Source organism: Berghia stephanieae, chromosome 2 (assembly GCF_034508935.2).
Source record: "Berghia stephanieae isolate SIO BIC M18660-M18661 chromosome 2, UCSD_Bste_1.3, whole genome shotgun sequence".
In the NCBI taxonomy this organism is placed as follows: Eukaryota; Metazoa; Mollusca; class Gastropoda; order Nudibranchia; family Aeolidiidae; genus Berghia; species Berghia stephanieae.
Window position 1 is genome coordinate 93,140,640 of NC_088361.1, and position 26,297 is coordinate 93,166,936.

At 34.0% G+C, this 26,297-nt stretch overlaps 2 protein-coding genes across 4 annotated transcripts in view; both read left to right on the forward strand.

Moving 5' to 3' along the window:
- LOC144965885 (very-long-chain (3R)-3-hydroxyacyl-CoA dehydratase-like) overlaps window positions 1-16,224 on the forward strand; it is a 31,214-nt gene extending 14,990 nt beyond the window's left edge. The window contains exons 5-10 of the mRNA XM_078901710.1: window positions 1,985-2,095; window positions 3,535-3,662; window positions 4,379-4,491; window positions 7,861-7,967; window positions 9,731-9,862; window positions 10,700-16,224. Of these exons, the coding sequence (XP_078757836.1) occupies window positions 1,985-2,095; window positions 3,535-3,662; window positions 4,379-4,491; window positions 7,861-7,967; window positions 9,731-9,862; window positions 10,700-10,791 (683 nt within the window). The 3' untranslated portion in view covers window positions 10,792-16,224. The remainder of the gene's footprint in view (window positions 1-1,984; window positions 2,096-3,534; window positions 3,663-4,378; window positions 4,492-7,860; window positions 7,968-9,730; window positions 9,863-10,699) is intronic.
- A 6,742-nt stretch (window positions 16,225-22,966) lies between these two features.
- Window positions 22,967-26,297, forward strand: part of LOC144965886 (uncharacterized) — a 53,033-nt gene continuing 49,702 nt past the window's right edge. The window contains exons 1-2 of one of the 3 annotated variants that reach the window (XM_078901712.1): window positions 22,984-23,389; window positions 24,803-24,867. The gene's annotated coding sequence lies outside the window, so the exon portion shown is untranslated. Of the gene's footprint in view, window positions 23,390-24,802; window positions 24,868-26,297 lie in introns of all 3 variants that reach the window. The other 2 variants (XM_078901713.1, XM_078901711.1) reach the window with 2 other exon arrangements.

The following is a 26,297-nucleotide window of genomic DNA, read 5'->3' on the forward strand; positions in this document are numbered from 1 at the left end:
CTATAAGATTCCGAATCACGCACTGCGCCGACTCGTGTGTTGGTGACATCACTGCGCGAATTTGTGACGAACACCGTGGTGCAAAGCAACTCCAGTTAATGCTCTATCCATTAGTATCGCTACAGCTGATTGAGCGAGAGACTAGGTCGAATTATACTATCTTCAAATAGCGGAAAACCCCTCGACTTGTGCCAGGATCTGAGAGCTCCACCGTTGGACTGGGGGGCTGCGCCAAATTAGGGTAACTTCGGCCATCCAAAATATTACATTAACTGTCAAGAACACTGATCATTGTCAAGTTTATTTGTAAGCAGCAAAGAAAAACAACATAAAACTTTAAAATATGACATATCAAAATCCCCCCCCCCCCCCCTCACCTCTTTTTCACGATTATTGAATAAAGTAATTCTTTGCAACGAAGCATTGTGGACGAATTTACCAACATTTTTCTTGCTCGTAGTGCCGAGTTGATGGTTACGTGTGTATGAGTGTTTATTTGTGTGTGTTTGTGCGTGTGTATTTGTGTCAGTCAGAGAAAGAAAGCGAAGATTGTCAACAGTTATACTTTTGGTGTGTTTTTAGATTTTTTAAGTACTTAAGTGGAGTGATTTTTTCTTTGTGATGCTTTAAGATCTGAATCTACCTTTTATTTGTGCAATCATTAATCGTATTTCATTGATTTCCATTATTTGAGATATACTTTGAAGTTTTGTTTTGTTAAACAATGAATTGCAATGAATAAAGTTGACTCTTTACTTCACCGACCGTTTGGGAGATTGACACTAGATGACAAATTAGAAATAAAAAGACTAGTTCCTCACCAACCAACTGATTTTGAATTAACACAGGTGTGGAAATCTCAAAAACGCTCTTTTTCAGTGACATGGTATGACAGGCATGAATGGCTCACAGTTAGTTTAGAAAAAAAAAACCGTTTCTTTTGTTTTTATTGACTACTTTTTACAGATACAACAAACACTGACAAATCATGGACATCTATAGGCTATAGTGACCTTAACGACTTCCATCGTATTTCTTGACCTCCTGAACGTTGTTTTAGCACCCTTAAAAGAGTGAAAAATTTCTTGCGAAATTCAATGAAACAGGAGCGGTTAAATTCGTTGATGATTCTGTCAATTCACAAAGCTGAAATAGATTCCAGATTTCAATAAACACATTATAAAAAGATTTGCAGAGATGAAACATCGCCGTGCAGATTTTTTTTACAAGTACTAAAAGTAAGTAATTTCTGATACCTGGTTTTTTTTTCTCTTTTGATTTACATTTATCACATATTGATTGCATTATCTACCAAATCTAATGCTTTAACTGGTTGACAAAGAATAATTACAAAGACCTTTTCACATGGGACTGGTATCTCAGTGTTGTGGCTTGTTGTTTTCATGAATTATTTGTTTTTGTGAGTTTTGTCCACTCGTAGAAACCATCGACCCTCCTCCCCCCCCCCCCCCCCCCCCCCCCCCCCCCCCACAAAAGAGAGTTTTTAACATGTGCTCTCTCCTCTTAACCGTGTTCACTGTTTTAGAATTTCTTTTCTTCTTCTAATCATGGCACCACCATATGCCGTCAATACGCCACGCCGCTGGTGATGATGATGATCATGATAAAAATAATAATAACAGCAGCTACAACAATATTAATGATGACTGATGATAGGTTTCAATGCTTTGAAAAAGATGAGGCTAAGAGTATACATACATACCCTCCCCCTCTCCACATCATAAATAATTTGTATATAACGACCACATTGGCCATTGATCTTGGATGGTCGTTTTAGACAGGTTTTTTTAATATATATAATTAATTTATCACACTCTATGTGAAATGAAAACAAAAACAAACAAACAAAACGCAGAAAACAAAAGTAAACAAACCAATGATAAATGATTATGAATAATCTTGTTCGTTTCTTTTCATTTCTCCTTATCACTTGAATATTTTGTGTTTTTGTTTTCTTTTCCAGGATTCCCCTCTGTGAAAAAGAGTTACCTCATTTTATACAACCTATTCCAATGTGTAGGTTTTGCTTATATCTTTAGTGCCCTGTTAATCAAGTATGTCAAATATGGAGAAAGTAAGTTGAATTCTTATCTCTGCAGCTTATTTTAATTTTTAAATTATTTATTCCATTAATATTCTCATTTTTTTAAAGGAGCTTTTTTTTTTTTAAATCTTCAACTTTTCACAATTTTGAGAATCATGATATGATTAATTTGTTCTTATTCATCATTTTCAAGTATGTAAATAGTGTTAAAGAGCCAAAAAAAAAATAAATTAAGGTATAGTCCAATGCATATGAAAAACAAAGAGCAGCAATTTTGAGAAAAAGAAAAAGTGTCGCTTTTGCAGTAAGACTTATCATGTGTGTTTAGATCACATGACTATTCCCGCCAAATAACGGGATTGTGTTCAGTCTCTGATGACCACAAGGGTAGGGGAGGGGTTCGGCTTTAATATAATAAATTTTTTAAAATATTTTTTTACCTCACATGGTGCTTATGTGGTTAGAGTCGGATGCCCTTGATATGATAAAAGCTTAAGTTTAACTTTTCATCATTTTTCATTAATACTCAATCTTTTTGTGTTTCCGACTTTGGGATCTTTATTAACTGTACTTTGAATTTTTGCTCTGCAACATTTTTGCAACATGGTAACCCAATGATTGAAAAAAGTTCGTTGGAATCATCAGTTTTTGACAAAATGCTTTTCCAGGTTTCTCTAGCATGAAACATATATTAGTGAAAATTACATGGCTCTGAATAGGAAGCTAGTCTTATTGTATAGAGTATACAGTATGAAGTATAGTGCTTTTCAATCACTGCTGATTAGAGAGAGAGAGGATAGAAGACAATTTTAGAATAGGTTTGTATCTGTATGTTAGTTGGCTAGGTGCTCTACTGATTGAGTTATCTGCCGCAAGTTTTTTGGTAATATCTTCAATTACAAAGAGCTGTTACCTTATGTTGGGTGGATTTACAGAGCTTCTTACCATTCCACGTTTAGTTGATTCATTGTGCAAAACATCTGCTCAGCCTGCAATTCTGCATTTACTACTGAAAATTCTGCATTCCAGTCACAGATTTTATTTTCCTTGGAGCCATGTGTATGAACACTTATTTAGTTTTTAGTAACACTCTTATGGCCAAGGCTATAAGAATAACATGAAGCCATCACAGTAAATTAGCCTACTGTTATTCATGCTGTTGTAATATATGCGATGCAGTGGAAAATGAGATGAATGACCCTAAAACCTGTTTAAGGTAAATTGATTCATTATTTTGATGTCAAATCCCTCATTTTCACCTTTTTGATTCCTCAAAATAATGGTTCGGGCTAAGGAACTCTGGATTTATGAAAAGGGTGTCCCTTTCTTTCCTGATGCTAGCCAATAAGTTGATCCATGACATGCCTCTGCTTGCTGGCTTTATTCTTTAAAAGCTAGTTACAGAAAAAATGGAAATGAATTGTACTCCCAAAGTATTCCACTATGTGTGTTTTATTTTATATTACCAGCTTCCAAAGAAGGGGCATTTGAAACAGTTGGATCCCAGCTGATGGTGTGTCAAATTGCTGCTGTCTTGGAAGTGCTGCATGCTTATTTCGGCTTTGTCAAGTCTGGTATCACGTCATCACTCATGCAAGTATGTATTTCTTAATAAACAGTCCAACATGTGTTGAAGGTTCATAATCTATTTAACTGTAGTGAATTCTATCAGAGAATGTTAATGACACCAATTTAAAATATTTCAAGAGAAGTTTTACATATTTATTTTAAAAATTACTCATCCATGACAATAAATTATATGTTGTTTTCAGGTTTCAGGAAGAAGAACAAGAAGATGAAAATGACTGGTTTTGCGTCTTATTATGATTAAATTTCTCATGTTACTTACAGCAATGTAACAGAGCTGCTTATAAGATCCCTGAAGAAAAAGAAAATACATCTTCCTTTATTTTCACACAAATTGAAATTTGATTCTTTAAAAAAATTTATATTGAGTGCTTAAGCCTTATCTTTGATGGTGATCCATGAAAACGCATTATTAAGAGGTAAAGAGAGAGAGAGAGAGAGAGAGAGAGAGAGAGAGAGAGAGAGAGAGAGAGAGAGAGAGAGAGAGAGAGAGAGAGAGAAAGAGAGGGGGGGGGGGGGGGAGAGGCAGGCGCCTGACATGAATTACAGTAGGGCAGGAGAGCCGATGGACTATCCAAACTAATCAAGAGGTAAGGAAACTACTCAAGTTGCAATAGAAGCAATTCAGTGACGCTATCCATTTCTATTTTATAAACATTATTGACAGAAGACCATATAAAGTCAAAGTTCCTATTGGTACATTTTCTTTTCTATTTATCTGTACAGGTGACTGGTCGGAATTTTATTCTTTTTGCATTGATTTTCCAAGAGCCCAGGCTCCAGTTATCATCATATTGTTGGTATCTGTTTATTGTATGGACAGGAATTGAGATTATTAGGTTAGTCCAATCTATCTTATGTTTATATAAGAATGTAACTGTATTCTTCGGGCTTAAATTGAAATTATTAGCCCTGTCTTAGCTATCCAATGTTTATATTGGTATATAGAATGTATAACTGCAAACAGTTCATTGTCTGGGCTGGAATTTAAATTATTAGGTTAGTCTCACATATCCATTGTTTACTTTAAAATGTTTACAACAAAAACCAAACATCAGCCTTGTTGTTAGAAAAGGTATGAATGAATGAATAAGAATGATGATGATGATGATATAAATATTGCTGAAAATGATGATGGTGATGATGATGATAATGTTAATAATAATAATAATAATAATAATAATATTATTAATAATATTAATAGAAATAATGATGATAATAATTATAACAACAGCATTATAGTTAGTTTCTAAAGCGTCTATTCTTGAATTATATTAGCCATGAGGAAACAAGCAAATAAACAAAAACAAACAAACCTTATTTACATAAATAGTAAGGAAAGTTCACAATTAAATAAAAAAAATAAATATACTTTATGTAGCGCCAAAACCCACCTACAGTGTTCAATGGCGCCTTTCCATACATGGGTGATATGGGAAGTTTAAGAAAATTAAATGTTAAATTTTGAAATATTAAGGTAAAGTTTATCTAAAATATTCTGTCTTCAGTCTAGACTTGAAGCACTCAATAGTATAAACGCTTCTGGTAAAGACTGAGAGAGAATTCTAGACTGATGCTGCCACAAAGTAAAATGCATGTTCAGAGAATTTTATTTTTGACATTTTTCTTTCTAAAGTGGTGTATTGTAGTGCCGCGCTGAAGACCGGTCTGGACCGCGGTCCGACGGTCTTTTAGCTGTGAACCGAAGACCGGTCCCAGAGGGGAAGACCGGCGCCGGTCCTCACTTCTTATTCACTTCTTATCACCTTTCAACTAGTGCGGGGCGGTCCTTGCAAGGACCACGGTCCTACGGTCTCGCGCCATAGCCTACTACTTCCCCAGCGATTCGTTGCTTCGGTTGCCTATCTTCCACCAATCACCACCCATCCCACTTAATTAATCGCACCCACCCCCCTTTGCCATACACTAAACGACACAGACGACCATACAGGCAGACGACCACCAACCTCCACTCCGCAAACCGCCCTTTCGTGTGTGAGATGGGGGGAACAGGAGGCGCACGCCTTGGACGATTCCATTATACGGGGTAAATTTCAAAATTTACTACACCATAATGATCGCAATGACAATGATCTATGGTGAAGGCATGACCCCTCTTCTCTAATGGGTTATTGTTTGAAATGTATGTGACTACAAAAGATGTGTGTGTTTGTGTGTGTGTGTGTGTGTGTGTGTGTGTGTCGAACCTAGCAAGTAGCAAATCCGATTTTTTGTTTTCTTTTGTCCATCTCTTGTCACCACTCCTTTCTATCGCAGTGTTGTCATTTAAAATAATACAATAATATTAAAATTTCGTTTGGTGTTTTTACTAATCAAATAATATGAGTTTCATTAGTTTCTTCCTTCCAAAAAACCCAGTTATAACGTCTGAATTTTAAAAAAGTCCAATAGAATATTTGGGGACCCCGATAGCTCAGTTGATAGAGCACTCTCTTTATACGCAAAGGGCCAGAGATCGATCCCGGGTGCAGTCGATTTTTTTCTGAATCCCTGTCTACTCAGCAATGAATGGGTAGCTGAGTTTGTTAGATCTGGTGAAAAGTCACCATCGACCCCTCTTATCACCTCATCCACCCCCTCTTATTATAACTTCACGTCTCTCTCTTACTCTTCAATGCTCGCTGCCCTCTAATGTGTGTGTGTTGGGGGGGGGGGGGGGGGGGTAGGAGTTGCGTGTGTGTATCAACGCCACGAACAACTCGATCAACGCCTTGGGCGATGCCATTATCTCCGTTAATGGGGATAAATTTCAAATTTTATTAAATTATCGAAGTAACAATGAAGTACGGTGAGCAAATAAAGAAGGCATCACCCCTCTTCTCTAATTAGGTTACAATTTGAAATGAGTGTGACTACTCCGTGTGTTTTACTCCTGTAGGCCACGGTTTTCATCGTGTAGCGGTCTTTAACGGTTCAAGAATGAACGATCCCACGCTCTCAAAGGTCAAACCGGTTCGAATTTCCAACAGTCTCTCAGGAATGTTCAATGTCGAAAAGGACCGGTCCTTGCGGTCTTCATTTCCCAAGGACCGTAGGACCGTGGTCCTTAAGCTTGCCAAGGACCGCCCCGCACTAGTGTATTGTGAGGAGTGGAGAACCCAAGATGGCCTGTACTCCAATATCAATGACATTAGGTATTGTGGTTCTAAGCCATGAATACATTAAAAAATTATACAGGCCATCTTGAACTCAACTCTTCTCTCGGCGGGCAACCAATGTAGCTGTTTTTCTCTAATATTTGTCCCAGTTATGATGCTAGCAGCTTGTTTTGAAGTTTTTGATTTTTTGTCAAATTTGGCTTGGGGAGACCAAAAAGTAGAGAATTACAGTAATCAATTCTGTTATATACAAGTATGTGCACTGCCAGCCATGTACATTATTCTTCCATGAAGTTTCTAATTCTACTAATACATATTATATAATAATTAATTACTTGGCATAATTTTGAAACATGACCAATCATCTTAATGTGTTTGTCAATGAAGAATCCTAGATTTCTCACAGTTTTTGAATTGTGAATAATAGTTGATCCGACGTTGATCTCATTGACAAGTACTCAGCTTGTTTCATACGGATAACAATTGGTTCAGTCTTATCATCGTTTAATTCAAGCTTATTAACAGCCATCGACTTCCGAATATCATAAATGCAGTTTTCAATTTTAGCCTTTGGTGACATTGCATGTCGTCAGCATAAAGGTGAAACTCTAAATCATGATTTCTTATGATATCTGCAAGTGGAGAAGTGTAGAGTGGAATAGGGTAGGTCACAGTATTGTTCCTTGAGGCACTCCAAACTTTTATTTGAAAGATTTAGAAAGAGAACCTTTGATGTTTATTTTCAGTGAGCGCTCTGTGACATAATCCTCACTCCAGTGAAGTGCGCTACTGGTAATCCCAAATCAGTTTTCAAGGCGACATAAAAGAATTTTATGATCTATTATATCAAATGCCACACTCGTGTTGATGAGCAAAAGGTTCGCATTGTTTTTGCCATTTAATGAGCAGACTATTCGTTATGAACTCTTATAAGCGCCGTTCCTAATGATATAGTCTGCTCATTAGCATGATAAAAAATTTCATCTGAAACCATTTATAATGCACAACTTATTACAAGTACAATTATTGTGCCAAACCAAAACAGAAAATAACGCATCTCACAGATTCCTCATTTATTGACTATTTCAGATATCCATTTTACCTGTTTCAACTAGTTGGTATCAAAGTGGGAATTCTATCATGGCTACGTTACACCATGTGGATCCCGTTGTACCCCTTAGGTATACTCCTGGAATGTAAGTCATACTCTGTAGAAATAAGAATATATTTCTCAGAATCAATAATTCATCGACATCCTACTCTAACACTCTGACGTATAAGTGCAGAAGTATTGCTTTGAGAAAATACTTTTTAAAACTTGAGTAACTTTTATTTACCTTGAATGTAATGACTTTTTATCACATAATATTTGGCAATCCTTTATATTTGGATAGTTGAGAAAATTATACTTGGGTTTTAGATAATAATAATAATAATAATAATAATAATAATAATAATAATAATAATAATAATAATAATAATAATAATAACAGAAACGCCCCATCTGGTGCTTACACAGTTTTGCTTCAGACTTCGACAATTTAAAAAAAAACAACAATGTTTTCGCATTACAAAATTTGCACAATTTATTTGCTGTTTTTATATATAATGCATGTAAGGGGTTTCTCGATTTAATTTCATAAACTGATGCTGTTATGGAAGAAATGGTCATTTATAAAAACAGGGGGAAAAAAAACTCAGCATGACTAAAGGATAATGATGATGATTACGGTTATTAAGGAGGGAAGTTCCTATTCGGACCTCCAAAATGGCTTTCTCAGTTCAATGACTTCTATTGGCCGTACACTGAGAATAATAGTGAAAATAAATGCTGCACATGTTGCAAAAAACATTAATCTAAAGTTTTAGATAAAATACTTGTCCATTAGCACATTTTATTTGCATGTTTGGCCTTGATTTCTGGGCCCTAGTCACTTGTATCAATCCAGACACCCTGTATACCAATTATGACAACCGGTTGTGCCAATTCGGACACCCCCTTGACAATTGAGACAAATGCAACAAACTTTTAGTTTGAACTAAGATGGCTGTTAAACTAGCTTTTACCTTCATGATTAAAGTGAATTGATTTGATAAAAATCAAATATAAAGCCGGTTTCTGGATGAATTTAAGTGTTAAAAGAATGAAAAAGAATTAATGATTACGCAAAAATATTGATTACACGATCTCAAGGATCAATGACGTCATAAATATTTTATTTCGTTACAGTCTACGATAATGGATGCTGTACAACAAGAGGAGACTTCTCTTGATAATAATTCAAATTAATTGTTTGCACAGAAAAACAATATTTTATTCCGAAGAATCTTCAAATTAATTAGTAAAAACTTTCAGAATTAAAATTGAAAACAAATAAACAACAGTGACAAAATAGAGCAAATCGAAAAAGTCATGTTTGAAGTGCAACAACTGGGTGTCTGAATTGGAACAACTGGGTGATTTGGTGGCAAACGTTTTCAAGATCTATTTTAATAAATAATTATTTTATAAAAATATATAGATATACTTACTTATTGATTCCTGATAATGTTCGACCCCTCGAATTCGTGAAAAAGCGATAGGAGAAGCTCGTAACCAATCTTCCAAGTGAGACAAGGACTTCAATAGACTATTTATAACACGGAATAGCACTGAAATTGGCTAAAATATGTCATGCATTTGTTTCTGGCTGTGTTAAATCGGAACTCAGCTCTATGTCATAATTCCTATTAAATTTAGGCGTTAAAATAGAAGGTGAATACGAAAGAGTGTCCAGATTAACACCCCACACTATCATAATTATTATTATTATTATTATTATTATTATTATTATTATTATTATTATTATTATTATTATTATTATTATTATTATTATTATTATTTTATTTTTAATTTTCTATTTTTATTTTTAGATATATGTAACTTAAATATCATTTATATTATTTTCTTCATTTCCAGCTTGCATCGTCATCAATGCTATTTACTACTTCCAAGAGACAGGGTTTTTTAGTTTCCAGCTTCCCAATAGTGCCAACTGTTCATTTTATTTCCCATACTTTCTTATCTTTTACCTTGTGATTGCATCTTTTGGTGAGTTTGTGTGATTTGGATTTAATTTATTTTTCTTTTCTTTTCTTTTTTCTCTTTTTTTTTTAAAAATAAATTTATCTGGATATTTTTCATTCAATTTTGATCCAACTATTTATGCAATTTTTTGAAAATAAAATTGTATGAAATAAATAGATAAAATTCCCTATATTCATCATATGCGCAAATTTTTCCTATGGTCTTCTTTCTTGAGAAAAAAAAATCCATATATAACCCTGGCATCAGGTGTAGTGCAGCACTACAAGATAGGAAGTTTCTTGCTCAGGGAACAACCAAATGCCAACACCAGGGCTTGAACCCCCCACCCCGGGCGGAAGTGCAATGCCTTATCCACTCACCCAATAATAAATCAAAAAATATATGTTCTTTCAACACTTTATCCACACAATAAAAGCTTTTCAAAATTTTTTACTAGGATTATTGTTTATTTCATCAATGGAACATCAGATTAAGTTTTGGAACCTTTTCTAGGCACTCATATTATATCATTTAGTTAGATGCTGTATATTTTGTAAGCATTTGAGTGTATTCCTCTTAGTGGGACCTTGTACTGTGTCTGAATGGGACTTTGAGGTAATCTCTAATTATGCAGTTTGCTCCTGGAATCTACTTCTGTTCTCTATTTGAAACGGTCCCCTTTGTCTTACCTTTACTAGGGTGCTTTTAATATTTTTTTAAAATCTAGAAATTCAAAAAATTATTCTTTCTTTTCTATATTTTTACTTATGCTGGAATGACCTAAAGGTATCGCAAGCGCCATAAAATTCTTAAACAACACAAATATTTAAAGAAATTTTGGGGTTTTTTTTTCTTCTGCAGGTGCCACATCTAATCTGAACTATATGAGGATCCAACGTCAAAAACAGCTGTCAAGTGGACGGGTAACTAGCGATGTCAGAAAGAAAGCTTGATCCTTTTCTAGTCCATGTGTCATGAATTTAGTTTTAAAATAGCTATCTTTTGTTGTTGTTTTTTTGTTTTGTTTTTTTTTTCATTATTATTTTAATTTAATGAGAATATATTTTATTAACATGAAGTCAAATGTATGCTAGATATGTCTGCCACTATTTGAGGTTGTAATTATTTAGCATTTATTTCATAAATTCATCAATGATTTCTTCAAGTTCATACATTCAAATATAGACCTACCAAATTATACACATTTTACGTATTCCTACAATTTTCAAACTTCAGCTACATTAATAATGTCATTCTCACATCTCTCATTCATCTTCAGTGTTCCATTCATCTTGTTTTGTTGATAAAGGGGAAACCTGAAACGTTCACATTATCTGATTTCGTTTATTACATTGAAGTTCCATTCAATTTCCCTATTGTTATTTCTTTCTTAGAGCTTCAAACAGCAATGTTTTCACATAATTCCCAAAATTTCACTCATCCCAAAAACATGTGGTAACTGAAGTCAAAACGCATTTAATTCTTCATTTTTCTTCATTCCAGCATCCAACGACCAAGTTAATTATTCACTAGTCAAACTCTTCACTCAATTTTTTGACATTTCTCATTACTCCTGAGAGGGAGGAATGATTTTGGTTTCTAGCTTGCCTGATCAAATCAGTACAGTTGCAAATAGTTTTTTAGAGCCTCGTTTTTTTTGTTTGTTTGTTTTATTGAGTTTTTTTTGTTTTAATTGTTGTTGTTGAAGGTGTTATTTTTGTTTTTGTTAATTGCTTTTTAAAAAGCATGGGACAAACTTATTAAACATTTGATCAATCTAAATCAATACATATTGTACTATTTTTCCACATAAGCCATAAAAATTCCCTTCATAATCATGAATTAGCTGGTATAATAAATGAAGGTCACTAAACGTGGAGAACAATTATTAAACTGTTGATTAACTAAAATCAACAAATATTGTACTCCTCCTCCTTCTAAGGAAAGGTTAAAAATCTCATTTATAATCATGAACTAGCTGGTATGATAAAATTTGAAAAAGAAATCCAATCAAACGACTTACTAATAGACCTTGCAATCCATAACTGTTGGCTTGGATATATCTGTTGGTATTTTGAGTTGATATAGAAAATATAACGTGAGAAATGAACATATTCGAAGGTTGACTGGTGAAGAATGTATCAATAAAGATGAGAGAGGATAGATTGAATTGGTTCGGACATGTAAAGAGACGAGAGAGGGAGTACATGGGAAGGAAAGTATTGGACTTACAAAAATAGCAGGAAAGAGGAAAAAGGGATGCCCAAAGACTAGATGGTGGGATAAGGTAAAGGATGATAAGAAAGAACTGGGCCTGGAGGATGATGATGCGCTGAACCAAGATGCATGGAGATGTGGCATTCATTATGGCAACCCTGCAAAATGCGGGATAAGCTGAAAGAAGAAGAAGATATATGACAAATCATGTTCAAAACTGTCTTACGTCAGAGTGAACTTTATGCTTATAATTGACATAAAAGAGACAATCAGATTCAATATAAATGTATGCATTGATGAGAGTTAGATTTGAATCTTGATCTTGAAAAAAAAAAGCTTAGGTTTTCTATTTCTGATTACTTCAATGTCATTTTCAATTTTCCTATATCTAATTCATTTTCACATAATACCAGATCGACATGGCGGGTCACATAGTGCAACAAATTCACACAAGATTAATAGCTTTTCATGGAATTCTACATAGTGCTCAATTTTTATATCATTTTGTATTAAAATTTCAATGATTTTGCAGATGTTTCTAAGAACAAATCATGATTTATTCACACTAATTGGTTGATTGGAAAAGAAAAAATATCATCCTGTTGTATTCAATCCATTATAATATATGCATTAATCTGTACTGTTATTTGTATATTCTATTTAAACATCAAAGTCTTAAAATCTATTTGTTCTCTATTACTACGTTCCTATCATTCTCAATATGTTTTAGATTTTGTTCGCCTTATAAATGTTTTGTTGTTTGATCATTTTTAAAAAAATTATTACTGTTTGTTTTTTTCACATGTAATTTTCTAAATATTTCTTCTTCATGACCGTGTTCATCCACCTCGTGTGTCATTCTCACCATTGTAATACTTTATAGAGAACTCTTGATTTAGATCAAAGCATTTTTTACCTTCCCATAATTGATGATTCAAGCTGTACTAAGAATTAATTAACCAGAATATTTGCCCATTTATTTAGCCATTCTATCCCCATGATTGTTCATTACCTGTCATTGAAAAGTTCTGATTAATATCTAATCGATCCATAGTTAAATTTTTGTACATACTAAGCTGCTGAATTGGTCAACCCCACTGTTTGTGAGTATTTTTCACAATATTTTGACACACACAGATTAAGGAACTGTATTGTGACATCTAACAATGTTATGTATTTGTTCAAATTGCCTGTGTTGAAATTGTCAGTGATGCTCAGGATCAGTGGGACTGATTACTTTAGGTGATAGGCTAGTACATAAGGTAGATACTGGTTGTCAGTTCATGGTTTACAGTCAATAACAGGGGCAAAAATTGCTTTAAAAAAAAAAAAAAAAAAATGAAATGTTTATTCAACTATTTCTTTAAAAAATAATAGGGTAACTGACAACGTTTTCAAATAATTGGATAGCCCAGGACTCATTCTATATTACAAGATAATAGTATAAAAAGCATCCATGTCAATAGCTTGCATAGCAACAAGAGGTCATATTACCATTAGCCAAAGCATCATATGTTCTCAAGACTACTCTTGTGTGGCTTTGTCTTGTGATATGACACGGCAGTCCTCTGATCTAAGGTCCCTTGTTTGAGTCCCACTGTTGGCTGTTCAAAGTTGAATCCTTGGAAAAGGCGTTTTATTCACATTCTCACACTGTACTGAGGTGTAAAATAATTACCTTCAACTGAGGTGACTTTACCCCAACCGATTTGGAGCATTTTGAGTATTCTCGGCCTTGTCACAGATATTTCCCTTTATTATTTTTTTTTAATCAAAAGAAATAACTTTTACAAAACTAAATATAATTTGTCCAAATCTATAGAGGCAAAATCACTGTTTGAGGTTGTCACCCCAATTGATGGTATCTGGGCAGTAAAAAACTTGTCTTTGTCAAAACAAATATTGTGACAGCGCCATACAAGCATCATGTCTTTTCCTGTTAAGCATTGCTGTTGGCTTGGGATCTCTTGTAAAATGATTTAAGCGCATTTAGTGGACCTTCTGTTTCATAGAGACTCGAGATTACTCTCTTTATTATGAAGGGTTCGCAGTATGTAAATATTGTGCTGATCTCAATCCCTGCCATTAGAAAAGTAAGGTATTTATTGTCAAAGAACCAGTTACTATGTTCAGCAGTACGTCCAGCTTAAGTACTTACAATACTGTCATTTGTTTCAGCCATTACTCTGCAATTGAACAAATTTGTGTACTTAACTATTAGTGCCTAGACACTTTTTATTATTAAGATGCTGGAATTTCAGTCATTTTAATTCATTCTTACTAACAGCTTGATTGTCCCAGTTATCAGCGTTGCTTTAATGACTCTGTTCCGCCACGCACATATTTGCAGGTCTGATAACCATATGCAATTATGGTCTTGATATGACATTGTAGTAATGGACAATAATTTGCGTTGCTTTGAGAATATTTCCATTAAAACAGTGAGTCCATAATTTTTCTGGTTATCAGTCATGCAAATAAGTACATGTCACTCTGACCCCTATAGTCCTATCACAGAAGACTTAAGAATGAAAAACTGGGTTTTCCAACATGCTTTCTGTCTTTGTCTTGGAATGAGGCTACTTGGTTTTGTCCTGGCCCTGGTTGGAGTCTTGGCTGGGAGGGAAACAGTCAAATGCATAGTTATTGTTTTGGGAGATGATATTTTTTTCCTTATAAATCATCTCTCTGTTATGTAATATTATATTTGTTATTTTTAGTGTATAATGTAAGCATTTGAGTGTATTCCTCTCTGTTGGATTTTGTGCTTGTGTCCGGATGAGACTTATAGGTGATCTCAAACTCAGTACATTGGTGGTATACTCTTGGAATCTACATCTGATCCCTATTTGTTCCCAGTTCCCCTTTGTCTTACCTTTTCTTGGGTGCTTTAATTGTAATTCTAGAACTTTTTACTATCCATTTTCTTCCTTTTTACTGGCGCTGATATAACCTAAATGTGTTGCAAGCGCCATATAACCATTAAAAACTTAAAAACTAACTAAGAACGAAAAAGTTCCTTATAAATAATTTTTAATGCATTGAAAAATGCGTTCAATCAAAGCAAAATGTAAAATTCTGAAACTTTTTGAGAATCCTGCTTTAAATTTTTCGTTTACCAAAGTATTGAGTTCTATCTACCTTTTAATTTTATCACATGAATCGTTTATTTTCAATTTTTTTATCTATGGTGTCGAGTTTGTCTGTGCCATTTTAAGTCTATATTTTATATTCTTAAACTAACTTTTTTCTGCTTTTGTTCGTCAGTAAAATTTCCTAATAATTTAACTTTGTCTTTATTGACTTTTCCATTTACCAATTAATGTTGCAAAGATTTGTCTTTTTTCCTCCACAGTATAAATTATTTGTTTTCATTTATCTGTAAATTTCTCTGGATGGGGGTTTTCTGACCTCCCATGGTGGACAGAGAGGTCACTTGCTCTGTCCTCTATCCCTAGTATCTGTTTTTCCCTTTTCGTACTGCTCTCTGTCTTTGTTCCGGATTTTTGGGGTTTTTTTTTCCTGATCCTGGCACAGATCCTTACCCGGAAAGGAGACAGTCAAATTTCTAGTACTTTTTTTGATAGACAATATGTTTTCTCTCTATTACTATTATGTTTGTATATTGTGTATTGTGCTTTATAAACATTTGAGTGTATCCTTCATCGTGGTATTCTTTGCTTGTGCCTGGATGGGTCTTCAAGGTAATGTCAAAATTACCACAATGATAGATTGCTTACAGAAATCTTCTGTTCTTATATGAATTAGTCCCCTTTGTCTTCCTTTTTCTTTTATGCTTTTAACTTCATACCTACAACTTTCCTCTATCCTCTTCCTTTTTACTGGCACTAAAATGAAATAATAGTGTCTCAAATGCCGTAAAATCCCTAATAATAAAAACAAACATCTTTAAATTTCCTCATTATTTTTAAATTTTCTTTATTGATTTTATCAATTGACCAATTTAATGTTGCAAAGGTTTGTCTTTTTCCCTCTTATATTGATGATCAAATTTTTAATTATGTGAAGTCTGAAATCTTTTAGTTGATCAAAACAGAAATATTATGTTGTAGTAAATACACTGACCAGGCCTGGATCTGTATCTGTGAAGAACCGCGTAAACTCCTAGTGGAGTATCACATGCCTGATACGATTACCAAAAAAAAAAATTGGTAAATACTGATTTATTTTACATTTTAGATTATAACCAGTTCAGATTTTTACTAAAAAATGGGATTATTCATGACACGGTTTTAAAATTATAATATTCCTTTTATTACCTCTTGCAGGCTCTGGTCTTTGTATCACTTTATCATATTTGATTTTATTGTTCTTAAGCGACATGCACATATTTGCACCTCTGATAATTGATCGCAATTGTGGGCTGGATTTGTTGTGTAATGGAGAATATTTTGCATTGTGTGAGAGTATTTCTCATTACAACAATGAGCCCATAAAAAATTTGGTTATCAGACTTACAAATAAGTACAAGTCGTTCTTGAGGATTAAGGTAATATTGTAGAGATTTTTTTCTTCAAAATCATTTTTTATTTTCAAAGAAAAAGATTTTTTTTGGTTTTATTTTATGGTAGACCTGTGCTGGTTGATAATACCACGTTATTCACAGCAAACATGCATAACCAGTTTCCATTGACATGTGAAGTTTTCGTATTGTCTTATATCTCTGTAAAATTATTCTTCTTTCTGATTCCTTCTTCCTCATACCTTGTGTTTTAGGAATGCCGTAATCGCATGGACAGGATTTGATCCAAATAATTAATTTTCTCTCAGTTGTAGTACTTCAAAGCCATTAGGCCAATGGAGCATGAGTTTATCTTTATTTCTATGGCAGGAAATGAACAATAGCAATCCCTTGTTAGCCTTTGAGCAGGATGCTAGTCTACTGCAAAGTACTTTCCACTAAATCTAATAGATCCAGCTACCCAATCACTGCTGGGTGGACAAGGAGGTCAGAAAACAATTTTGACATCACCCTCAGTCTCTTTACATGCTCTGCCAACTGAGGTATCGAAATCCTAGAATTTGAACTCTCATGAGAATTGTCAAAACTTTCGCAATCAGTCATTTTTTTTTTCTTTAAATCTTTGTAAAATAAAACAACAACAAAAACTGAAGAGGAGCAGTATTAACGAAAGTTTATAGTGGGTCACCAGATAACAAATTTTACCATTTCATCTCACTTTAAGACACATGTGTAAATATGCAAGTACAACCGAAATCACTGTTACTTCGAGCCTGTCATTTTCCAATTTTTAGAGCTTTACCTGTGATTTATACCTAATAGAAGGAAAAAAGGGCCAAGTTTTTACCTGATTGTGTATTGCCTTTTTCAAAATATATTTGTGAAATTTTATATAAAGGGTTTTTTGTTTGTTTGTTTTTGGGGATTTGTTTTTATTTGTTGTTTTTTTTTGTTTTTTTTTTTTTTCTTTCTTTTTTTTTTTTTGTTTGTTTTTGTTTTGTTTTTTGTTTTTGTTTTGGGGGAGGGGGAGGGCTGTTGGGAGGTTATTTTTTAATAATTTTTGGATAATAAATCTTACTTTTGTAAATTTGCTGACATGACAGCCATTTGAATTGTCTATAAGGTAAAAATCTGAAAAAGGAACGGAAAAGATAGTTTTTTCACCATTTAGATTCGTAATTTCAGCGCATTGATTGAATTGCGCTATCTAAATTTGATTAATTCATCGTTAATTTATTTCTTCATTCGTTCATTCATTGTGATTATTATTATTATTATTATTATTATTATTATTATTATTATTATTATTATTATTATTATTATTATTGTTGTTGTTGTTGTTGTTGTTGTTGTTGTTGTTGTTGTTGTTGTTGTTGTTGTTGTTGTTGTTGTTGTTGTTGTTGTTGTTGTTGTTGTTGTTTTTTTGTTGTTGCTGTTGTTATATATATATATTTATTTTTTAAATTATTGTTATTTTTATTACTGACAATTGTGAATGAATATATTTTGATTTGTTGAGTATTGTTGGGTATACATTTTGATCATCCCGCTCATACTATTTACAGGTCTAATAACGGAACGCAATCATGGGCTTGATTTAACATTGTTGTTATGGACAATATTTCATTTTGCATTCGTTTGAGAGTATTTCCATCACACCAATGAACCCATAACATTTCGGGTTATCAGACCTGCAAATAAGTGCGCGTCGATTTTGATGAAATAAAGTTCAGATTTACATTGCATCACGTTTTTTGTCTTGAAAATATTCTATTTTGGTTACTGGGGTGTTTTGACTTCTCTTGGTGGGTAGGGAGTTCACTATTGCTCTGTCTTCTTTCCCCCTAGTATACCCTTTTCTGGGTTGCTCTCTGTTTCTGTCTTGTATTGAGATGTCTTTTATCCCTCTATATTTCTTTTTCCGTGTTTCTCGCAGACCCTGTCTTGGAATGAGATAACTCGGTTATGTCCTGGTCCCGGGCGGGAGGGGTTGGACAATCAGATTTGTGGTATTGGGGTTGATATTTACATCAATCCCTCATAGTGGGCAGAGAGGTACTTGCTGTCTTCTATCCCCCTGTATCTGTTTTCCAACATGCTTTCTGTATTTGTCTTGGAATGAGATTTGGTTTTGTCCTGGCCCTGGTCGGATACCCTTGCTGGGAGGGAAACAGTCATATGTATAGTTAAGGATTTGGGAGATTATATTTTTTTCTTGTAAATCATATCTCGGTTATGCATTGTATTCTTTTTGTTTTACACATGATTTGTAAACATTTGAGTGTGTTCCTCTTATTGGGGACCTGTGCTTGTGTCAGGATGGGACATTTAGAAGATCTCAAAATAAGTAAATTGATAGTGTGCTCTTGGAATCTTCACCTGTTCCCTATTTGAACTAATCCCCTATGTCTTCCTTTTCCTTGGGTACTTTAATTGTAATTCTAGAAATATTAACTATCCCATTTTCTTCCTTTTTACTGGCGCTGATTTGACCTAAATGTGTTGCAAGCGCCATAAAACCATTAAAAAACAAACAAAAACCAATCCGCCTTGTCTTACCTTTTCTTTAGTGCTTTTAACTACAAATCTTCAACTCGTCCTTCCCCTCTCATCTTTCTTTTTGCTCGCATTGAAATGACCTACTAAAAGAAAGCCCTTAAAAACGTTTGTGCCAACAAATTATATGGTATCGGGATCTTTGTGCAAATCTGATAACTGAATGCAGTTGGCTTGTTTTACCATTGTTGAAATAGATAATTAGAGAATTCCGTGAGTCTTTCCAATAAAACAAAGATATTATAGTTTAGGTTATCAGACTTATACGTAGAATTGAACATATTGGCAATTTTTTCTCGTGGAGTATTAAAAAAATACAATCGTAGAAAACTATTAACTGGTAGATTCGTGACACACGCTCAAGCTCGCTCGGACAAATATAGTTGGCTGTTTACAAAGATCAAATTAGAGGAAGTTGACTTCACTCTGCTCTTTGTTATTGTTTTTCGACCATTAGTTGTATAATTAGTATTTTACACGGAGTCATATCATCTATGGTAATACCGTGTAGTTTGTTTAGTTTAGGCATTGTTTTACATTCGGACGACTGTCAACTGTTCGAGGGGCGTGGTTATGTTCTCCACTTGGTGTCTGTTGTCCAACAAATGTCAATTCGTGTAAGGTAAACAATGTTCAAAAATGTTTGGTTAAGACGAAAAAACATTCACATAAACAGATATGCACACATACAAACAGGCTTTGAAAAAAGGCGAGAGAGAGGGATGATGCCTTGTGCAAAATGTTATATTTAGACAAAATCATGACTATTAGCAAATAAATTAATCTGGAAATTCTTCGTTGTATGACACTCGCCTTCGTACCGGACGGTCCAAGGTTTGAGTCCCGCCCTGAGCGGCGCATAGTCGAAAAAGTCTCTTTACTCACATTATCTCACCGCACTCAAGTGTAAAATGAGTACCTGACCGTTAGAGGCGTTGTCTCTGTCGGGAATAAATTGCAAAATCGCCTAATAGGCGTCAAGTCCCGTCCTACATGTTAATGTTGCTGTTGACTATGGACCCCTTGTAAAGCGGCTATGTGGTCAAGTCTTAGTGGTATGACACTCGCTTTCGGATCGGAAGGTCCTGAGTTCGAGCTTCGCTCGGCGCATAGTTGAGTCCTTGGAAAAGGCTCTTTACTCAAATTCTCTCACCGTGTAAAATGACTACCTGGCCGTTAACAGCGTTGTCTCTGTCGGAAAAAAAAAATGTAATATCGCATAACAGGCGTCATGTCTCGTTCTACATGTTACGTGTTGCTGTTGGTCAGGGACCCCTTGTAAAGCGCTTTGAGCACATTTAGTGGATATTGCGCTATATAAATGCTCTTTTTTTTTAATATTCTTTTTTTTTTTTACGATTCAACTCGCATGAGTTGTAGGCGTATTTTCAGATTGCGACGAGCAAATAAAAATAATTATCTGATATTAAATGCCAATAGTGCTTGAACAATTTCCGTCACTGATTATAGTCAGGTACTTATCATTCACATTAGCAACGAATAGTATATACTATATACCTTTCTCTGAAACACATCAGCCGATTATTTCAACCATCTTGTCATTGACTATGCCTACTTTGCTTAACTTCTATTAAGACAAGAAACGCATATGTATCGCTCAGCTTTTTGAATCACATTTCAAAACAACTTCTTCTTCCTGGTCCTGGAAGGGATCCTTAGCTAGGCGGGAGACAGTCAAATGTATAGTTCACTTTTTTTGAGAGATTATATTTTTCCTATGGAAATCATTTCTGTTTTGTATAATTAGACCGTGGTCTATGTAATTATTTTTTTCATATGTAAACACTTGAGTGTATTCTTCATAGCGGGATCCTTTGCTTGTGCTGGGTGGGGCTTTGAGGTCAAAATAAGGATATCGGTGGATTGCTCGTGGAATCCTCTGTTCCGTATTTGAACCAGTCTTATTTTGTTTTGCTTTTTATTTGGTACTTTCAACTTCTATTTCAAATAAAGACAGGAATGAGTCTGGCGTCAGCCGAAGTGTAGGGCTGCAAATTGAGATAGGGCGAGGTGATTTGGTTAAGACCAGGCACCAAGGCTGGGATTTGAGCCTGGTACTTTTTAGAATCGAAGCAAAGACTATAGTTCAATGCAACGCTGGCCTCTATTGATTCTAGACACGAGATAGTTTCTGTTATGATCTCTTCTTATAGGATTGCCAATAGATAGAATGCGCTTGGCCAAGGAGTTCACAACATTGCCATCCGGAAGTATAACGGACCAACACACAAACTCTGTGTAACCATGAACTTTTATAGTCCGGTTAATACAGTTTAGTGAGAACAACTCACAAACGCGGATGGCAAAAACGATAACAAAGGCCTGAGTGACGTCATCTTCGAACTATCTATAGGCAGGGTGACACCTCGGGCAAAGGGAGATAATGGAATATTCAAATGGTTTCCATGACACAAAACTACCTTTACTACCTAGCGTTGGCGCTGATCTCTCTCTCTCTCTCTCTCTCTCTCTCTCTCTCTCTCTCTCTCTCTCTCTCTCTCTCTCTCTCTCTCACGCATTCTCTTTCTTCTCTGCATATATCTATCCATAGTATATCTATCTATGTATCTATTGAATAGTATTTGATACAAATATGGTACGGATAGTGCTCGACATGTAGCAATGGAGCGAATTATTATTTTAATATTTACCACAATGTTGGAGTCTATTCTATCTATCTATCTATCTATCTATCTATCTATCTATCTATCTATCTATCTATCTATCTATCTATCTATCTGTCTGTCTGTCTATCTATCTATCTATCTATCTATCTATCTATCTATCTATCTATCTATCTATCTATATCTATCTATCTATCTATCTATCTATCTATCTATCTATCTACCTACCTACCGATCCATCTATCTATCTATCTATCTATCTATCTATCTATCTATCTATCTACTATCTACCTACCGATCTATCTATCTATCTATCTATCTATATATTCATATATATATATATATATATATATGGTATATATATATATATATATATATATATATATATATATATATAATATATCACTCTGTGTGGAGAGTTTATGGAAGCGGAGGTATCAGCAACTCTCAAGTAAAACAACAACAGCTGTAATTAATTGCGTATAACCGTAGCGAAACGCACATATTTGGACTTTAAAAAAGATGCCTATATTTTCTCCCGACCGCCCCTCCCTCTATTGCCATGTCAAGTAGGTATTTAATGGATAAACTAACCTGATCAAAACAAAAGCAAAAAATAGACCCGGACTATATTATCTAGAAAAATGTAAGGTATGTGTGCAATCTGGAATAAAGAGATCAGAGACAGCTGTAAAAAGAAAAAAAAAATAGATGTTTCGATTCTGAGCCATATCATCTTATGGTTTCTAGGACCAGAAATCACCACAGAGAGAGAGAGAGAGAGAGAGAGAGAGAGAGAGAGAGAGAGAGAGAGAGAGAGAGAGAGAGAGAGGGGGGGGGGGGGCACAGAGGAATCGAGCATCATGAAAGAAAGGTCCTCTTTTTACTTTTTAAGTATTTCTGGAATGCGAATCAAACACATTGACGTCATGTCCGCTCTGATCCTTTGTTGACAGCCTTGGCGAGATCACCTAGTTATGCTGCCAGAGTAGCGGTTTGTTTAATTGTGTGATATCATTTCAGGAATAAACCATTTCTGTTCCTTTCTAACAAAATTGTTAGTGTGGTTATTGCGTTGAGTAGTTATTGATTTTTTTTGTTTTATAATTTAATATCATTTTGCACAGTGAAGCAAAACTATCACATTTATATTTGCGATCTCAAAGCTTGGCATGCCAATATTAGTTACACCTGGCTTTGTGACAGGGTTTGTTGGTGTTCGTCCGCACGACCGACAGCCAGCTGTTGTGACACCAAGAACTGAAAGAAGAGGGTTGTCCAACTGATGTGTTCGACTGAACCGAAACCTAGTGAGTCAGTGGCTTTGAAATATTTTGCTGCACCAAAAATAGACACACCTATTATTATAAATCTTTGTGGAGACGAAACGAAGTTGATCATTCCCACAGTGACTTAGTGACCCTTCAATGATTTCATTACAAAGTTGATTCAGAAATTTTGAAACGTGCCGAGTCGTAGTTGTGTTGTAGTTGTAGTGGACACGGCTTGCACCACTATCTTGTGATTTCGGACATTCTTCTGACTCGCAAGCTGAATCAAACAATTCCGTTGTAGTTATATTACTTAGGTATATAAGGATTATAAACACAACACAGTATTCTTAAACTAAACTTGAGGCAATTGTTATTGGTAAGTACTGTCACTGTCGGCAGGGCAGGACAACATATCTTGGTACAAATTCTTTTACTTTTTTTATGAGTCAAGTTTTGGTGATTATTCACACTATCTGCTAGCTATCTAAGAGTGTAATATCAAGTAATAGCTCTACCATTGAAAAATTAAGAGTCAAAACGATATTCCCTCTGTGACACCATGTGTCCAGTCATGTCAATGATGACCAAGACCAATGTCAAATTTAATAACATATGAACTTATTCAATTCCTGGGGTCTAAAAACAGTTTAGATCCAAAAAAAAAAAAAGTCTGTCAGATTAAACGTTGCGATGCATTGCTTCAACCTCAAGTTTCTCAAGAGTCTATGCCTACTCCTACTGTCTATGGCTTAGACTTAGATTAGAGTTTAGGAGGTAGGCAGGGATACCTACTCACCTACACTCTCTACATTCTTTTTCATTGCTGTACTGTTTAGCACTGTTATTACTGTCATCATGCATTTTTTAAAAATTGTGTTTTACACTTTCAACCATTTATCTGAATATGATTTTAATATTTTGGTGTCCCCTTTACTTAACACTAACACCTTTCATCCAACTAACAATAATATAATAAAAGCTCGGCTGATAAAAAAGAAGCCTCTTGCAATGTTGATCTCAACACCATTTTAATTCAAGTTCAAGGATAGTTGTAGACAGCTTGATATAACTACTATAAAGTGTTAAATTTTGATATCCATCAGTATCCTGATTGCTACTGGTAGCAGCCGCAGCCTCTTATGGTTCACACTATTATGTTATGACGATCGACATTTTCCTCAACAATCACAAAAAAGGAACTGGTGTAAATTGACATTTTTATGACCCCTCGATAATTGACTCATATAAGCACTTTCTTCCGCTCCATGGGCCCTCATGGCTTTTCAGGACTATTTTTTAAAGCACCCTGATGCTAAAAGACAAGTTGATTTAATGCTTATCATTTCCTAAAATTTCCTTTTGAAATGCAGTTATTGGTAGTCTTTAACTTCGGTCCATTTAGTTTCCTAACTTATAAACGTCCTGTTTTAAACTAGGCCCATAAATCGACTTCATCATGATAGAATTTCTAAGAAATAATTATAACTGTAGACAGTGCAGAGGACAAATTCCTAGGATTTTTCAAACGAGACATGTCTATCTGGCCAAGACCAATAAACGAGAAATGATTAATTAATGGCTTGGCTTTGGATTCACGTTATTTTTTTTTTTTTAAAGAAGATATTTTTTAACATAAAACGATAATTAAAAGTTTGTAGCGGGATAGATTACTGACACAAATGTATTAATTATAGGAATGTAGGAATTATAATATATAGAGGCTGTAGGGTATAGTCTTCTATTTCTATACTATACATGTAATTTATGATTTGTCATCCCTTTCTAATAGCTTGCCACCTGAAATAAAAGGACTTGGTTTTGCCCAGACATTGGCTGGAGTCAATTTCCTTGATTGTAAGTGTATGTTTACACACAGATGATTCCTGTGAATCACTTCAAGAAGTAACTATACATTTTGCTGGGGAACTCTTGTAAGCGCTGTCTAGAGGATATGATATTGGGCTCTACAATAGATTTTGTTATGTTTTGTATTTTGTTCTTTCTGCTCATGTCAATAATGGGAATTCCAAAATTGTTATCTGGTGTCGAATGATTTATGTTGTTGTGAACTGTATCTGTTACAAGGTACCACACCGATTACAACCACAATAATGCTGAAGTGTTAAGATAAATAATAAATGTTAAGATGGGTATACATGATGTTAATATCTGGAATTTCATGAATAGTCACACGTTGACTTGGAAATTTCCAAATAGCTATCAATTTGATCTTGTCAACTTTTGATTTTTTTAAATCTTTTTTTTGATGTTACATGTCTATATAATTACACTTTATCGTCCTGATGGTAGTTGTAGCGTTGCAAAGTCATAAGCAATTTTTAAATCATTATATATATTATGATTTCCTAAACTTAATAAGAACTGTTTAATATCTCATTTCTATCATAGATTAATGTTCGTTTTTTTTTTCCCCAATTAAAATGGAATGTCTAAAGCATAAAAGTCTAGTATTCTGGTAAAATATGTTGGCTATTATTGTTGGTGTTGTATTTTTATTATTATTATTATTATTATTTATCATTATTGTTATATTGTTTTTACAACAAATGCCCAATCATGATCTGGATTAGGGATTGCTCAATAATCATAATCTAAGTTGTTTTTCACTCTTTGCTTTGTTAACATAGAAAGTTGGAGCGCATTATGAATCAATTTCTGATAGCAAAAACCTCATTCATTCAATGAAAATATTATTAAGATCTAGAATATTATTTGATCAGTGCATATTATGTCCACAAACACCTTTCAAGATATCAATAATTGTTTCAAAACGTATTAGAATTTTTAAATATCTTGTGAAATATCCTTTGAATTAAAGCATTCTTTGGTTCACAGTCATGTGATCTTTTTATCTCTATTATTATTATTATTATTATTATTATTATTATTATTATTATTATTATTATTATTATTATTATTATTATTATTATTATTATTATTTATTGTTATTATTATTTTCATCATGTTGTGTTGTTGTTGTTGTTATTTATTATTACTATTATTATTATTATGTTGTTGTTGTTATTTATTATTATTAGCCTATTATTGCTTTCATATTTGACCCACGGTCTCAGAACTGTATTAGTATTATGATGAATTTGGGGTGGTTTGAATATTGAGAATTGAATTTATAGTCATAAATGTACACGACTTGAAATTATATTAAAATTTAATAGAGAGAGCATAGTTTCATAATGATAAACAAAAATATATAAAATTTGATTATATGTCGGACCATTATAGATTGAACTCCCAATTCAACA